The following is a 17,281-nucleotide window of genomic DNA, read 5'->3' as shown; positions in this document are numbered from 1 at the left end:
ATGAGATCTGTTATGAAATATGCTTTTCATAGAATTCTTCTTCCAGGTGTTCTAGTCAAAATTATACGAGAGTATAAATGTTTCTTTTGGGTTAATCCCGGCAGAGTGGGCTAGAAGAGGATGGCCACCCTGACAAATTAATCTACAGGGTCGGAGGCAAAGTGTGTGCAAGAGCTTAAGTTTTAAAGATTAAAAATGTAACAATCTTTAATATACTCACCCTTCCTACATCTTGGGAAACTGAAGGCCTTTTCCAACAGGAAAGGGAAATGGAAGCATAAAAAAAAGGAAAAAAAAAAAAAGAAAATAGAAGAATGAACTGTATAAGGTTTCAGATATCTCAGTGGACGCCAGTTTTTAGACGTATCAGTTGTTTGTGCATTGGGTGGCCTGAAATACGTGGATTTCAGAATCCCCCTCATTAGTTTACAGATCTGTTGTTGGTATTGAAATAATTCTGTCTTCTAATTAAATAATTTAAATGAGCTGCCCGTCTCAATGCATGACTGCTTTTAAATGGAGCATATTATGCTTTCAGTGGAGCTCTGAGAGACTGGAATTTCATTGGAGCGTCGCTTTGACAATAGCAAGGGCAGAGCTGCAAAATGCACCCCCCTTTCTGGGGCATGTGCTCCCTACCCACAATGTTGAGGCGCTCCTGGAATGTTGTTAAAGTGTCATCTGCAAATACTCCTCCTTGCCAAGTTTGCCGGCGTGTTTTCAAGGGCAGCTTGTCACCTCTGTCACTTGTCAAGCGCAGTTCTGCCACCTCTTACCTCTCTGCAGGGCCAGGTGCAGCGCGGGGGAGATTGTGGTGCCTCTCTCCTTAGCCCCCTATCCTGAATTTTGGAATTTCACTCGAAAGCATCATTATAGGGCCATTATTTACTTTCTGCCCTTGTGTTTCTTTGCTGTCAGGTCTTGGATACCTTTGAGATACCTTCGTTTGGTTTGTTTTTAATTTTTGAAAATCATGTTTCAAGAGGAGATGGATTAATCCTCAGCCTTCATTTTGCTTATTAATAAAGCGAGATATATATTTGCCAGCCTAGTGTAATTATGAAATCTTGGCTTTCCAAGAACAATTGCTGTGTTCCTGTGGGAATACAGGACATAAAACAGTGCTAGAGGAGAAAATACAACTTTAAAGAAAAGACTTGCAAATGGTAGTGCTTAATAGCCCCAGTAACTTTGAATATACACATTTTTACTGCCTTAGACACAGAAGGTGCCATGTTAAGACTGCTGTTGGGAGAATATCCCTGCTCATAAAATCTACTTTTTCTTGAACTTACGGTGTCCCCAGAGCCCAGGCAAATGGCCTGCCCTGATGATACGTGCCATGTTTCTTGGTTAGGGCTGTCAGTTGTGCCTGACGCCTGGCCTTGCAGATCCGTGCGCACGTGTCGCCTCACCACGTTCTCCCCCCTTGTTCCCTAGGGTAGCAGCAGTTTCTCAGAGCACCCGAGGTATTGGATGTCTGCGGTGACGCCATGGCAGCCGATGATAAAGTTGCCATTTTAACAGATGACGAAGAGGAGCAGAAGAGGAAGTATGTGCTTGCCGACCCTTTCAATGGCATCGCCAAGGATGCAGCCCCACAGCCCCAGAGCGAGTCCCCTTCGACAGAGACGACCACTGCGCCGGATGAAGAGCTGGACTGGCTGGAAAAGCACTGTGTCAAAATAAACAACGACCTTCTGATCTCCAAAGTCTTCTATTTCTTCTTCTACGCTGCATATGGCTCGCTCTACCCCTTGCTGCCCGTGTACTACAAGCAGCTGGGCATGTCGCCCAGCCAGAGTGGCCTTCTGGTGGGCATCAGGTACTTCATCGAGTTCTGCAGCGCTCCCTTCTGGGGGGTGGTGGCAGATCGCTTCAGGAAAGGGAAGATTGTCCTTCTCTTTTCCCTGCTCTGCTGGGTGTTGTTTAACCTGGGCATTGGGTTCGTTCGGCCGGCCACGCTGCGGTGCGTGCCAAAGGGCCTCCCCCCGGCGCATCCTACCAACGCGAGCGGCCACGCGACAACAGCGCTGCAGAACGCCTCGCTTTCCCCGCCAACAATCCCAGCAAGTTCCGCAGCCCCGAAAGTCCGCGGGAGGAGAGACCTCTTCACCCCCAACCCGGTCGCTTTGGAAACGACAGGGCCAGCTCGTCCTGAGATCACATTCCTGTTACCTACGCAGAGCGTTGACCTGGAGTTTGCCTTGGAAAACAGTACGCATGTGATGTCAAAAAACACCACCGCGAGCCCGGCCTTGCCGGGAAATACATCTCAGAGCAGCACTGCCGCTGCGAGCACCACAAAGCCGATGTCCTCAGAGCAAGCCATGCTCGTCTATGATCATCAAGAAGTAGAAGCCATCTTCCTCCTCATCCTGCTCGTCGTCATCATCGGAGAGTTTTTCAGTGCCTCGTCCGTCACTATCGTGGACACGGTGACTCTGCAATACCTCGGCAAGCACAGGGACCGCTATGGACTGCAGCGAATGTGGGGCTCCCTGGGCTGGGGGCTAGCCATGCTCTCCGTGGGAATTGGCATCGACTATACCCACAGTGAAGCTGCCATTGAGGGACAAGGATGCCGAGCTCCCGAGTACAAGAACTACAGGATCGTCTTCATCGTTTTCGGCGTTCTGATGACAATGGCGTTAATCGTGGCCACCCAGTTCCGATTTCATTACGTGCACTTCAAGCAAGATGAAAATAAGGGGAAAGAAGTAGAAATCTCGCAAGTGGACAGAAACACCTCCGAGTCCTCTGATAACACCCCCACGAGTGTGAGCCAGTCGCAGTCTTTCAGCTTTTGGGATCTGATAAAGCTGCTGTGCAGCATCCAGTACAGCTCTGTGCTCTTTGTGGCTTGGTTCATGGGGTTTGGATATGGCTTTGTGTTCACCTTCCTCTACTGGCATCTGGAAGACCTGAATGGCACGACCACTCTCTTTGGAGTGTGTTCTGTGCTCAGCCACGTGTCTGAGCTCACTGCCTACTTCTTCAGCCACAAGCTGATTGAACTGGTTGGTCACATCAGGTAAGGAGACATTCACAGTCATTAAAAGAGCGATGCAAAAAATGTTCAGGCTTTGGCCTAGCCCTGTGTTACAGTGTGAAATTCAAGTTAACCCGTTTTAAGGATGCCCTTTTGTTCTGGAAATTGCACTGATAAACATTTTACCTACATGTTAGCACATGTGTTTTTCTGGCAATGCAACCTTCTATAGATGGTTCCAAAAGACCTCCTAATTCCATGATCTCCTCGATCTAGCTCTACTTACACTCCAAGCTGTTCTTAAGTAGATACTCTGGGAGGAAAGGGAAGGGAAGCAGCTGAGTATGTCATCGGGTGGTGATGAGGAGGAGAGCTCTGTCCCTGGTCTGGATGGTACTGTGAATGGTGAAGATGGAAGGAGAATTCTTGCTGGATAGGTGAGCTTCTGGCTAGCGAAAAGTGAAATTAAACTGCCAAGAGTCAACAAAAGTCCTAAGCAAAAGGCTGGGTGCATCTGGGTGCAGATGTGGGAAACCAGATCAACGGTGATGTGGTTTCCTGAACTCGCCAAATGCGTTGGGTCTTTCTCTCCCCCTCAGGTTTCCTTCTCTCTTATGGCAAGTGTTGCAATACAGTTCAGAAGTGTAACTGTCCAGAGGGATTGCATTAAGCTTGGCTCTAAAAGGAACTAGGTTACGTGTTTGGAATAGTAGACATGAAAGAGGAAGATAAGACTTGGAATGAAGGGGATACAGTTTAAGTTACAGATGAAGTTTGGTCTCTTTGTCATATAATAGTGCTCTCTTTAACGGCTTCCCGTTTCCTTCTTGGCTTGTGGTGTAATGGCATCCTGCTCCAGCTATGGATGGACCCTGTGTGCATCTAGGAGCAACACAGCATGGCCTGAGGAGGGGTTTGGGGAAAAACAACTTCCTGCCAATTGACCCAGCTTAGAGCTTCTCGCTTTACATTTTGCGTTGGTTCTGTGCTTTTATAGAACAGCTACCTAAAAATCAATGCAAAGAAGACTGAGCCCTTTCAACAAATATCCACGCTTAGACTTTTTGGGTTTTTTTTTAATCAATTTTGTATATTTTGCTTGTGCCACATTACATCTTAACCAAAAACAGTGGAGTGCTCTGTTTGAGCAATACATCATCCCTGTGTTTGAAAACCTTTAAAGGTTACAATGGCCTCTTTTGTCAAGCCAAAAACAGGCTTGAAATGAAGTCTTTGTTTTCTAAAATCCACCTCAAAATAAGAGAGAGACAGCTGTATGCATGAGTAACAGGTCAAATATTAAGGTAAATTAAGCTAAATCTGAAAACTGAAGGGAAAAAGTCACACGGTGCAATGGGAAACGCCCCGTGAAAATATTTTTGGTACTTCATTGTTGAAAAATGGGTATCAGAGCTTTTTTCTCTTGCTTCTGAGATGTAGCATCTGTTGCTTTTCAACAGGCTGCTGAAGTTTTATCCTGAGGCATGTTGCTGTGAACCGTGCTGTTACTGTGGGATGTGTTTTAGAGCAGTCTGCAGATACTGGGAAGATGCACTCATATTAATCAGGATAAAATTAATTCATGTAATAGAAATCTGCATCAACTCCATATTAAAATGGGAAAATTGACAGTTGGGTGCTTAGAAAAGAGGACATTTTTTGGAATGCGTTAAGAATGAAACTATACAAGTTCGGTGGCTCTCTTTGGCCCCTTTGATTTTTTTCAAGTAAGATTTGGAAGTATGGTTTAACATTACTCATTTTGAATGTTATGTGCAGTTGTCAAGGGCAAGAGGAGGGTTTATGTTTGCATGTGAGTCTTAAAGGGAGCATTTTTGTTTGTTGAGTAAACGCTTCAGACAAGCAAGCCGGACCCGTGTGAATGATTTCCAAAGCAGTAGAGCATCCTATAACAGACCAAGCAAGGAAAGGGCAAACCCTTATGACACCTCTTTTCCTGACTTCCTCAGAGTGCTCTATATTGGCCTGGCCTGTAATACAGCTCGCTACATTTACATCTCATATCTGGAAAATGCCTGGACTGTTCTCCCTATGGAAGTACTTCAAGGTAAGACAGTACGTTGCAGTACATCAATGGCCTTCCAGTTTAAGAGCGTATTTTTTTATACGTATATATTTGTTTGCTTTCAACTGAACTGTGATAAAGTAGCAGTCTGCTATTTATGTCATCTCCAACCACAAATATCCCTGAAAACCCAGTTTCCTGAGACACGATCGTTTAGCTCAGAAAATATTTGACGTCAAAAGGGCGAGTTAGCATTTGATTGCGCTCAGGTCTGTGTTGAACTGTGAAAGACCAGCCCGCCCTTTAACTAAACAAAGAGAGAGAAACATGAACCGAGGACACACCTGCTGCAAATCCTGTTTGCTGGATAAATATGCACTTGGTTAAACGCAAAAGGTCACAGTACTTGAAAGGATGCTTTAAAAACAAAAAGGGACAAAGAACGTAGTCTGGGTCATCCTGCCTCTATTGAAATATTTTACAGCTGGTTTGCAGGGGTATTGTTTGCCTTATACCTTAGGACAGTGCTTTTGCTTTGTTTTTTCTTCATAACTGCAGAGGAATTTCTCTTAGAAGCCTTGTCGGTTCTAGCAGAGTGTCTTTAAGATAACAGCCCTGTGCATGACCGAAGGGCAAAGGTGTGGTCTGTGCAAAGTCGTTGCAATCCTGTTTTCACATTGGGCTGTCAAAAAAGGTTGACCTGTTAACATATAAATTGTTCTCATAATTTATGTCAGTTTTTTTACTCCTTTGCGGTGCGTTTCACTACCTAAACAGAAGAAAAAGAATCTAAGCATCTGCTCTCCTGTATTTGAAGAATACTGAGTCTGGATTTGCAGGCTTGAAAGAGAACGGTCCGTTTAAATGCCTAAGATGTTTTCTCTGCCTTTAAAATTAACCGAGCCAACTTTCCTAAAGCAGTATCTTGACTTTACAAAATGCTGCATAGAAAGTTTTCTACGGCTTGTTCTTAGAGGCTTTAAATTTTCTTTGTGCAGCATAATTTGAGTTTAAACCAACTTTTTCTGTTATATTTAAAGAAATCTTTGTAAGATGTATTTCCTCTTGAACTCTAAAATGCAATTTGAGAGCGCTCTGTTGGTCTCTAAATACAGGTAGAGAGAAATCTGTCTGTCCTGGCTCCTTTGCTTCCTAGCACCAGGAGTGGTTAATGTATTTATCTATTGGCCCAGCAAGCTTGTGAATTCTTATCAAGAAAGAAACAATGCAAACCCACCACTATCAATATCAAACTGGTATTTCATCTCTCATGCCAAGTGTTAAAAAAGAAGGGTGACAAAGAACCTGAAGAAAGAGTCTGTGTTCTACGCTTGCCTGCTTAAACATCTGAAGAGGGTATATGTGACAGTGCAAGTAATTTTACTTTAATGATACCCAGGCTCAAAACGCAGGGCAAGAGGCTTATGTCTCCACCGCAGAGCCGTAAGTGTAGCTCTTGCATCCTACAGTTACAGCTGAGAAGGATTTTTCTTCCCCTTTGTATCTTTTATTTATTCTACTGAAATTTCAGGGTACTTTTTTTATTATATAGCTTTGCTTATCCAGCGATGCTATGAGGAAGCTCTTTAAGAGACTCTTTGTGTAGTGTTATGTGGAGCAATTGAAGTTTAAGAAAAAAACATGGAATTGCTAAATAATACCTTCTCATAATTCATTCTGCAAAAGTATATCTATATCTAGTCTTACCGACTCATTTACACTTTACAATCTTGTTTAAAATGTACATATATATATAATATATAAAAATTTGCAGTCATGTATAGTCAGCCAGCCAGAATAATAATGAAAATTTTTAAAAAAGAAAAAAAAGGTCACCACAGCAGACAATAAAATCCCTCTACGTGTTTTATATGCCCTTTTCAGCCTGCACCTCCCCTGTGGTTGCTGCTAGAGGACCTGGGGCTCATAGGCACAGTGCATGTGTCACTGGTTATTGCCACCGTGTTTGCGACTTCCCTGCAACAGCCTTCAGGAGCGCCCAGCGGGAGCGTGAGGTCACCTTGGCAGAAGCCCTTGGGGATCTTTGTCTGTTAGTTCTCCTTCCCCTCTGGCTTCTCTTCGTTTTCTCTAATCTTGTTGCTGCTGTTATTATTCCTTTTGCAGCAATTATCGAATTCTGTTTCTTCTGAGCGCAGGGTACGTGGGTGCTGTGTGGCCTGATGGGGGAAGCCCATGTTGCATCTCAACGTAATCTCCTTCCTAGGAAGCTCCCAGGTCCTGGGCCAAATCCTAGGCCAGCAGCTCATGGTTTGTAGGCTCAGAAAGCTCAGCTGAGTCTGGGAAGGACTTTTTATATATATGTATGTATTTCTGAAATACAAGAATTAGCATCCTGATGCTGAAGGGCATGGAGAGCCTTCTGGAGGATGACTCTGCAGACTGGGCCTATTGATGGCACTCTGAACCACACTGTATTTCAGCTGCTACCAGGCCGACTAGGGTGCTGCGGCTCTGAAGTGCTCTATGCTCTCAGAGCAGTAAATGAGATTTAAGCTCTCTTCTTGGTTCTGACTCCTTAGGATTTGTATATTTGTATTTATTTTGTGTGTGAAAACAAGGGCTTAGCTTGAAACTCAAATGACCGAAAGTTTCAAGATATTCTTTTAGAGGTACATGTATGGGAAGTATGTTTATAACATGTTGAATGTCATTACTCGCTGAAGGAATGTTCATTTTGCACTTGACTGCAATTATGTTTTAAAATATTATTAAGAAATATGTTTTAATATGCTAGCTATGCATGTCCAAATTCTGTGTTACTAGAAAACTGAAGTATTGAAAGAAATGTAAGGAAATTAGGCTGCAGCTCCTGACTAAAGTTTACTATTATTATTCTGAGCATGATACTAGGGTTGTCCCAAGCATTAGTGCTGTGGTCCGAATGGCCAAGGAGGATGAGTAGTTACACAAAGTAGTGTTAAAGTATGCTTAACAGGAGCAGCTTCTTTAAATTAAAACAAAACGTGATTGGCTGTAATGCAGGCCCGATTTCTTACAAGAGTTGTTGTTACAATTGTTCCAGACTGTGTAAATAATCATCATAAAAATCCCTTTAATAATGCATGATTTTAAATGTCTGTGTGTTAGAGCCACGTGTGATAAGCTCTGAGCCTGCTGGCTAAAGGTAAAAACCATCCAAGAGCCTCTATATGAAGTACAACCTTTTCCAACAAATGCAGTGGTATTATGCCTTGTGGTTTGAGTAATTCCTGTTATGTTTTTTGTTTGCCTACTTAAATCTGATTTACTGGTCAATTCCTGAGAAAACGGAGTATTTTACAGTAACCAGTATTCAATGTGTTCTCCTTGGCACGCGCTCCTCCTAGACACGGTGTCTGGCTTAGATGAGCTTTGCTTTGTGACTGGGATGGTGTTTGGCTGCTGTTTGCAGGGCCTGTGTGGATCTGCATTAACAGCCACAAAGGGTTGCTGTTCAAAACTCAAATCCACTGAGTTTTAAAACTCAGAGCTTTTCCTGTGAAACATCTATATATTTTAAAACCTTAAACCATAAATGATAGGCTAAAATACACTCAGACTAATGCAAGCTTTTTTTAACTTCTTTTTTTTTTTTTTCCTTCCAATGAAATGTACTGTTAGTAAAAACCAATTCCATTACCAAACATTTGGACAATTTTTATTCAGACTTGGAATTAAGTTAAAGGGTACAGCCCTGTGAGCATCAAATATACCCCGGTTACATTGACTCCTTGTGTTATTTATTGTTTTATTGCTAAGCAAAAGCAAAGTTATTATGTATGTTAAAAACCAGTGTGCTGGCTTACTCTTATAATCTTAGCCTAAGATTAGAACTCTTAGAATCTTCAGCCTAACTGCAAAGTAATTATTAAGTGTCCAGCTGTTCTTTAGTAAGGAAAGAGCAGGGGACACAACCATGTTGATTGAATCATCAGTTATGCCAGTGCATTTATTTTTTATTTTTTTTTAGATTAGGCAGTAGAGTTTAAAATGTCTAGGCAATGGTAAAGCGTGAATACTATTTTTAATTGTGCTGAAAGGAGAATAAATATTCCCACGCAGTCTGAGGGTGGCAAAATAGTTCAGGCTTATTTAGTGCGTAAGGAGCTCCAGAACTGCCGTAGTGTTTCCCCAGCGTGTCCATAAACGCTCCTTTTCCTGCCTGAGAGGAAAGGGGGTCTGGGCAGGCTCGGAGCCCTGCGCTCGCGTCCCGGTGTTGTGTCTTGCCAGGTGTGACCCATGCAGCCATTTGGGCCGCCTGCATTTCGTACCTGAGCGCGGCGGTGCCGCCGGAGCTGCGCACGTCGGCGCAGGGCATCCTGCAGGGCCTGCACCTGGGCCTGGGCAGGGGCTGCGGGGCCATGATCGGAGGCGTGCTCGTCAACTACTTCGGTAAGAAACACACGTACCCCAGGCCTCTATTTATTGAATTGCTGACCTTACTGAGCTGCTAACTTATAGTATCTGAAGTATACATAAGATTTATTACTCCTGCTTTTTAAAACATAGCACTTTGTATAAATCTTGGACTCGTAGGGTCGTGTGGGTGGGAAGGGACTGTAGTTCTCCAGTCCGGATTCCTGATGAAAGCAGGGTCCATGCTGAATTCGGACCACGGTGCTCAGGACATTATCGTGTCAGATGGCTTGACCATAGTACCTGTTGGTAGTCTTTGGATTTGTGTGAACAAATCCGTAAACTAATCCTTAGGGACGGTGAATAATCCTTTGTAAGAGAATAGATGGATGCTATATAGCCCCTTGATCAAGAAATGAGGATGAAATTACGGAGTTAAAATTCTGTGCAAAACCTATCAAGGAAAAGTGATAGGAGCAAGAAAATGTAATAAAATAACCTAACAAGAGTCTATGTGGGATTAGAAATACCTGCAGCGTACCTTAAGCTCACTTACCTTTTTTAATCTATTACTTTTTTAATTAGGTGTATTCTCAGTTCAATATATGTAAGTATATATATTAAATATAAATGCAACTAAAAATATCTCTCCCTTCACAGGTCCTGCTGCGACATTCAGGGGAATAGGAATGGCTTGTTTAGTGATTCTTCTTCTGTTTGCACTGATCCAGTGGCTGTTGGTTCCTGATGAAGAAGAAGGTAGATATTTGTTATCACTGAGACACTGCAAAATTAAACACGGTGAAAGTGATAGCTCCAGATGTCATTCCCTGCCACTTTAACCTGTTCTGTTTGATATCTTTTCTCTGTTTTGCTTGTTTTCAAATGAGTCATAGAATCATAGAACACCTAAGGTTGGAAGGGACCTCTAGAGAGCATCCAGTCCAACCCCCCTGCACATGCAGAGACACCCAGAGCACGGGGCACAGGCTGCATCCAAGCGGGTTTGGAAGATCTCCAGAGAAGGAGACTCCACAGCCTCTCTGGGCAGCCTGTGCCAGGGCTCGGGCACCCTCACTTTCACAAGAAATTTTTCCTTAAGTTCCTGTGGAACTTTTAGTGCTTCAGTTTGTGGCCGTTTCCTCTAGTTCTATCAGTGGCCACCACTGAAAAGAGGCCGCCCCCTCCTCCTCACCTCCTCCCTTTTGAGGTATCTATAGACACTGATGAGGTCCCCCCTCAGCCTTGTCTTCTCCAGGCTGAACAGGCCCAGCTCTCTCAGCCTTTCCTCACAGGGCAGATGTTCCAGGCCTCTGGCCATGTTGCTGCTGGAAGAAGTGCAGCACTGAGTCCTTGGATTTTAATAGGAAGACAGTTAATGTATTTACATCTGAAAACGTACTGCAAAGTTAAGAATTCAGCTTAAATGTAATTTTTACAAATAAAAAATAGAATCGTTGTGTAATTGTGCAAAGTTGCATGAGGCTCTATCTCCTCCTTTTTTACCCAAATGTTACTTTCAAATATGCTTGACGCTGAGTATGAAATGAGAGATCATTTTCTGTAGCTGGAGTATTAAATAAACCGTCCTTGAATAGTTATCAAGTTGCCTGTACTGAAGTATTCAAATATTTATTCTGCTAGAATGTTCTTCACCCCAGTTCAAATGATAATGGAGAAGAATGGAAAGGTGAACATTTTCCATTGTTACGCATGAACCTACAAAACCTTGTTCCTTGTGGTCTTCATCTGGGAGTTCATTTCAGTCTTTGGTTTCCACTTAAGATACATTCCCTTAGGATGGGTATTGAGTGTATCTTAATTTTAAATCTTGTGGTAATTAGGTTGATCTCAACAAGATTATTTGTGTGAGTAAAGCTAAGCATGAGCTTAAGTGTTGACGGGATTAGTCTCTTTGTTTCTTAACTACTAGAGAACTTGGAGCTATTGATTACAATACGCACTGTGCATAAACAAAATATGTCATAAATTAGAAAATAAAAATCGTTTTATGCAGTATTTTTACTCTGAAAAAATATTTTTCTCAAATTTGCAGTGCAGGTACAGACTCATAAACAATATACAGCTGGTCACACAGAAAGTAATGAAACGGATGGTTAGAAACTGTTGGATGTCTTAAGTATCAACGCTCGGGCTCCTCAATACTAAGAGAGACGTTGTGTTGGACTGTAGCAGTGATATTTGGGGTGGGATTCCAAGACAGTTGTGAAAACTATTTCAGACTATCAGAAGACCAAAGATGCAAAAGCAGGAAATCTGTGGTATTATTTCTACTTTCAGCCCAGGCTCTGATTTTAATTCTCCAGGGTGTTTAGAAACTTTAAGGTCAGAGGCAGATATTAGATGACGTCAGTCATGGGACTTCACCGAGTGCTTCTGAATGATGTTTAGCTATGACTAAGAGTTGTAAGACGCAGGGTTTCTGCAGAGAAAGAAGCTTGCCACAAGGTTAAAAAATCTAAGTTCATGTTTAACATAAAAAGGACTTATTTTACATTTGTAGTAACAAGAAAATAAGTAAACATAATAGGTAGCTGGGGACAAACGGGTCACTTACTCATTAGCCCTCCTGCTCATGCAGCTGCCTGAGATAAGTTAATGTAGCCGCAGAGCTGCCCTGTTCTATGGAGCATCTGCACAGCGTTCCCCGAACAAGGCTATGACGTTTTGTGGCTGTTAGTGCCTTGTGCTCTGCTCTCAGGACTTTAATAATCATTTTGGGGCAGCAAGAATCACCTTGTGTTCACTGCCTGCTTTTTTAGCTGTATTTAATTATTTAAGGTTTGTTAGGCTTTTGCTGATGATTATTTCACTTTCAACTTCAGAAAAGACGATGCTGGCTGAGAGGATCCCAGTGCCTTCCAGTCCTGTCCCGATAGCGACTATCGACCTTGTCCAGCAGCACTCGGAGGATACCATGGCTCGGGCTGAGCCCAGGCTCCCGCTGAAGAAAACCAAGCACCAGGAAGAGCAGGAGGATGTGAGCAAGCCTGCCTGGGGCATCAGCTCTTCTCCCTGGGTCACCTTAGCTTATGCCATCTATCAGATCAAAGAGATGGTTAAGCTCTCCAAAACCAATCCAGGTCCTGAGAACCAGCCTTTGCAGGTACTGTTTGAATACATAGGAATTTGATAGGAGTAGCTAGATTTTGTTTTATTGGCTCAGATGTACTTGAATTCCCTTTAAGCCTGCACTTGTTTTAACGTTATTCAAGATGTGTCTTTATCCATTTGCCAAAATTAACAAGAGGATGAATGAACATGAAGTAGCACGCACAGCTTCTTAGTAGAGGGTAAAATGGTGGGGTTTTTTTGGGTTTTTTTTTAACTCACTTTTGCTTCCTCGGGTGATGTTGTCAAATATCTATATTGGGGGAATAGCTGTTCCAGGCAATTACCTATGGGATACTTCTGTTGAAATAGCTGTACCAGGTGAAGATGGGAGCCGCTCTGTGACTCAGCGTGTCCAATTCCTAGTGCCTCTTTGACACAGCTGAAGGCTGCTGGTTAAGCAAAGTAGGAAAATGCTGTTGAGAGGGTTTTGAGAACAGCTTGGCTAATGTTAAAGCCTCTGTATTAGCTTGCTGGAAAAAGCAGAGAGGTTTCCCCTTCCCCTTAGGTTCTCCAGGTACTTGTGAACACAAAAATGCTGTTTCTACAATTCCTGTCTTTGGAAACGGGTAACTGGGGATAGGACGGTGAATCAGCTGAGCATGGTGTGCAGGAATTTCACCTGAGGAGCTCTCTCCTGCCTTTTGCCTTTGTCTTTAATACTGGAAATACATTTACAGGGATGTTGGCTTTAGTTTTCCTTGGAGATTCCCTAGGTCTCTAAACTGACTTGCATGGAGCGCATGTGCCCCTGCAGTCCGTTAATGAATCCCTAATGAATCTGAGGTCTTATCTGGAATGACTTCCTTTAAGCATACAAAGGAACGGTGATTTTGTTGTTGTTGTTTGTCTGCTTTTGTTTATTTGTAATATATAATGACACTGAAGATAACTACTGAGTGTCTTGCATCAAAGTAGCACTTAGATAAATGGCTCTGTTTCCCCTTGGTAAACCGGGCTCAGTAGGCTGGGTGCAGGGCGTCCTTTAGGCTGCAAGGTGCTGCCTGATGCGCAGGGACACCGAGCAGCGTCTCGGAGAGGGCGGCTCTGTTGGAGCAGGCAGCGTGTAAGGAGCGTCAAATCCCGTTTACCGAGTCCGTGGGTCCAAGTAATGATGCTGTTTGAACGCTTTAAATTTCACTTGCTTTTCCCTTGAAACACAACGAGTTTGTTTTTTGCATGCTTCTTGGGGAGAGCAGTTAGGAAAAGAGATGGAAGGTAAGCCCTTGCCTGCTTCTTGTCAGCATCGCCTGGGTTTGAACGTTCCCCTTTTGCTTTGCTGCTTGAAGTTGATTTACTGCGTTGTGGCCGTGCAGCCTAAGTGCTTGGAGCATTTGCAGTCCCGCCTGAATGCAGCCGGGGGCGCGTGCTGGGGACAGTGCCCGGGCGTTCGTTCACACTCCCTTTTTGCACACACCGCTCTCCTCTCTCCTCAGAGAACCAGTGAGACTCGCGGTGCTTCTCCAGGCGGCTCCCCAGGACAAGCCCAAAATGCGGCGGATCCCGGGCAGTCCAGCTCAGCGCCAGCACCACCGTCGGACTCGCACGCGGGAGGCGGCTGCGTCGGGCCAGACTGCGCCGCTGGGCCTGCCGCCGCCGCGGCGCCCTGAGCGCCGCGCCTCACGCATCAGTGCATGGAATCGTGCTTCTCGCCTGGGAAACGCTGGAGTTAGAGCCCCAAAGTAGCACCTCCTTCATCCTAATGATCATCACGTGACGCGGAGCAGCTTTTAGCTATGTAAGGACATTCACACGGCTACACGGAGCAACGCGAGCAGGCAAGCCAGAAGTTGGAGAGACTTGAGGGACGTGATGCAATGAGATCTGTCTGGAAGAAGAATTCTTGGCTGCCTTGCTAAAGTTTAGATCTTTGCAGTGTGCAGAAAAGGGGCGTTCACATCGCTCTGTGAAGTCGGTCACAAAGTGTCTGACTTGGTCATCCTATTTTTTTTTTTTTCTTTAATTTGTTCCTAGCACAAGGAGGCTTTTGAGGAGAGAAACTGAGTTTCCCTGCATAGTCTACTAGAAAATAATACCCAGTAAATACAGGGACAGCCTGAAACTGTCCATGTAAAGATTTCTCGGAAACAGAAGAGCTTTAGCTTCAGCCTATCTTCAGATTGTGGTGACGGAGCCTGTGCTTTGGAGGAAGTATTGCTGTGTGTGAGACCCGGGGTAGGCTGCCAAGCAGAGATGCTGAACTGGCGCAGCGGGGAGTCATGGAGAGCCGGAGGGTGCAGGACGGGTTGGGAGAAGGCAACCTCTCCACTGGGGCTTGCGTTTGTGTGGGGGGCACTTCAGGCTGGGAGTTGCATCAAGACAATAATCTGATCAAGACTGCACAAGCGGAGGCTGATCAAGGTTTTCAATGGACACACTGGCTTTACTTGCTATTTAATCATCTATACAAGGGTTTATTTAATGAAGTGTTGTTACTATGGGTATTTATTGAGAAAACCATGAGCTTTAAGTGCCTGGAGAAGGTGGGAGGGCAGGGATGAGTTACCTATAAATTGTAATGTTTAGGATTTGGGGGGGGATTGTCGATGCAAAAGTCAAGGTGAGAGATTCTCAGGAGGAAGGAAGCATAGCTCAGTAGCAGTGTTTCTGGAAAACTGTTTTGCCCGACATCAAGACACGGGAAGACTTTTGAATTCCATTTTGTCATGCTTTTGAATATTTCCTGTGGCAGCTGAGCTGCCGATGCGCAGTGTAAGTGGCTGCAGAAAGGAAAGTCCTTGGGCTGGAGGAGGGCGCGTGCGGGCTTGTGGTGCCCTGCTCATGTGAAGAGCTGAGCGCTCCGCTCTTCCGGGACTGCTTAAGCCTGGCTTAGCCCTCCTGGTGGGGCACACGGGAACGGCCTTCCCCTTGGCAAGGGGCTGCTCTTGGGCTGCACAGCGCGGGTGGCTCGGGAGCACGGGGAAGGGATCCGCAGCTCGGAAGGAAAAGAGGGGCAGGGTTGACCCAGTGGGGAATCCAGCTGACCTGAGCGCAAAGAGTCTCCCGTAGCTCCGCTTCAGCTGTGCGTTTGTAGGAGTCATGTTCTGGTGCCGGGGACCAACGCTGTAGAAAATAAGATGAAACATCGGTAACTAGCCACTAGTTGTTTTTTTTCTTTTTGCACTTGAACTTAAATGTACTGTACTCACGTAAATCCTCATGACTTGTTTAAGTGTCCTTTAAAAGCAGAAATGTATTTATTGTATGTTTATATAGCCTGGGGAGAAGTAGAAAAGGGAAGAGGTGAGAGGACAGAAGGATGCTGAGAATCATCAGCCGAGCACTTGCAGAGTTGGTGCTGGGTGGTGTTACTAGAGCTTCTGCTGCAGGCAGGTGAAGAGCTTGTACCCTGTGTTTACACTTCAGAGTCGCTTATTTGAAATGCCTGCTTCTTTTGGGAATGTACCATCATTCTGTGTTGCAAAGTGGACATGTGTACCTGGGTTTTGATATTTGTGAAACTGTAAAAACTGTGGTAAGAAATATAAAATATCCATAATGTATTTAATAGCATCAATCTCAACTTTTGTTACATTTCCTCATTTTATAGCACCAGCAGTGAATCACCTGACCTTGAATTAATTAAATTATGATTACGTTTTGTAAGGTTCTCTCCCTAAAGGCGAGTGCACCTGGGAGCTACTATCTCGTGGGGTGTTAAAACCTGTTTAGTGATGAAAACTGCAGGCACAAACTGCCTCTTGTGGGATGAGGTGGACCCAAGGGGTGCGCGCCAATAGGCAGCATAAATGGCTTGATAGGTGAGTGGGCAAATCCCTCTCAGAACATGACTGAAAGTAAAAGCTCAGTTGAGTTTGTCTCCTAGCAAGCTATGAAGAGGCTACTAAAGGATAACATGGAAATACTTCCCTTTCTTTCTCTTATTAACTAAAATACCTTAGCAAATAAAGAACGAGCAAAGCAGGTCCCAGCAGGGAGATGTGCTGGAGGTGCAGGAGCCAGGCCGTTCTGAAGCCACAGCCAGTACAGCGCTGCCCATCCTCTCTGCTGGGCTGCAGAAGTCCTGAGGACATGAACACACCTATCCGTTTGCTTGGCTGCTTGGTGTTCGGGGCTTGCTCCGAGGAGAGGGAATATGGAAGGAGGTAAACACACAGTTTGAAAAAATACTTTTATTTAAAAATCCTGAATGCAAAAGACAGTATCAAATATGCTGTGCCGTGAATGGAAAATAAATATGCAATTCTAACCTTTTTTCTAACATGCTGTGGAACTATACAATGAAGTCCTCCTTCACTAAGGAAGAAACGCTTGTCTGATGGATAAGGCACCGGAGTAACAGCTAGATTCTGGTCCCAGGTGTTCTTGATGAACACTGCAGGGCACTTAACAATTAGGTCTCATTAAACCTGCATAATTTCTGTATATCACAGGAGCACCACGCAAGTAAACTTATTGTTGGTAAAGGCCGCAGATGACCTCAGTCAGATTTGGTGGGCTTGGTTTGTGAAATGCTTCAAGTGTTGAAACAAAGCTAGGAGGATTTTTTAAGGTCAGTCTCAGCATTCTTAGCTCTCCACTAAAGCATTTTTTTTTCTCAATATATTGTTCTGCTGCTTGTGGATGAGCCTAGTATTTGCTGTACTCTGGATATTATTTTCCCATTCCTGGTAAATAACAGCCATTGTAAGTTTGTAAAACTTGGGTTATGTCTTTTCCTTTGTGTACCTGTTTTGAGGTTTTTTTTCCTTAAGAGAGGGGAAAAAAAAAAAGCATAAGGAAAAGACTCTGAAAAAAATACCTATTTTGTTTGG

The 17,281-nt window shown here is 44.1% G+C and overlaps 1 protein-coding gene across 2 annotated transcripts; it reads left to right on the top strand.

Annotated features, from left to right (window-relative positions):
- The first annotated feature begins 1,455 nt into the window (after nucleotides 1-1,455).
- MFSD6 (major facilitator superfamily domain containing 6) lies at nucleotides 1,456-15,958 on the top strand. 2 transcript variants are annotated; one of them, XM_026047758.1, is made up of 7 exons: nucleotides 1,456-3,034; nucleotides 4,963-5,060; nucleotides 9,249-9,410; nucleotides 10,035-10,133; nucleotides 12,221-12,501; nucleotides 13,706-13,724; nucleotides 13,943-13,969. In XM_026047758.1, exons 1-7 carry the CDS (start codon nucleotides 1,494-1,496, stop codon nucleotides 13,951-13,953), a joined length of 2,211 nt encoding a protein of 736 aa, XP_025903543.1. In that variant the 5' UTR covers nucleotides 1,456-1,493; the 3' UTR covers nucleotides 13,954-13,969. The 2 variants fall into 2 exon arrangements, with proteins under 2 accessions (XP_025903543.1, XP_025903536.1); XM_026047751.1 differs by lacking the exon at nucleotides 13,706-13,724 and having other exon boundaries at nucleotides 13,943-15,958.
- The last annotated feature ends 1,323 nt before the right edge of the window (nucleotides 15,959-17,281 follow it).

Source organism: Nothoprocta perdicaria, unplaced genomic scaffold (genome assembly GCF_003342845.1).
Source record: "Nothoprocta perdicaria isolate Ctin4 unplaced genomic scaffold, notPer1 scaffold_11, whole genome shotgun sequence".
NCBI lineage: Eukaryota > Metazoa > Chordata > Aves > Tinamiformes > Tinamidae > Nothoprocta > Nothoprocta perdicaria.
This window is presented reverse-complemented; position numbering and strand designations above follow the sequence as displayed.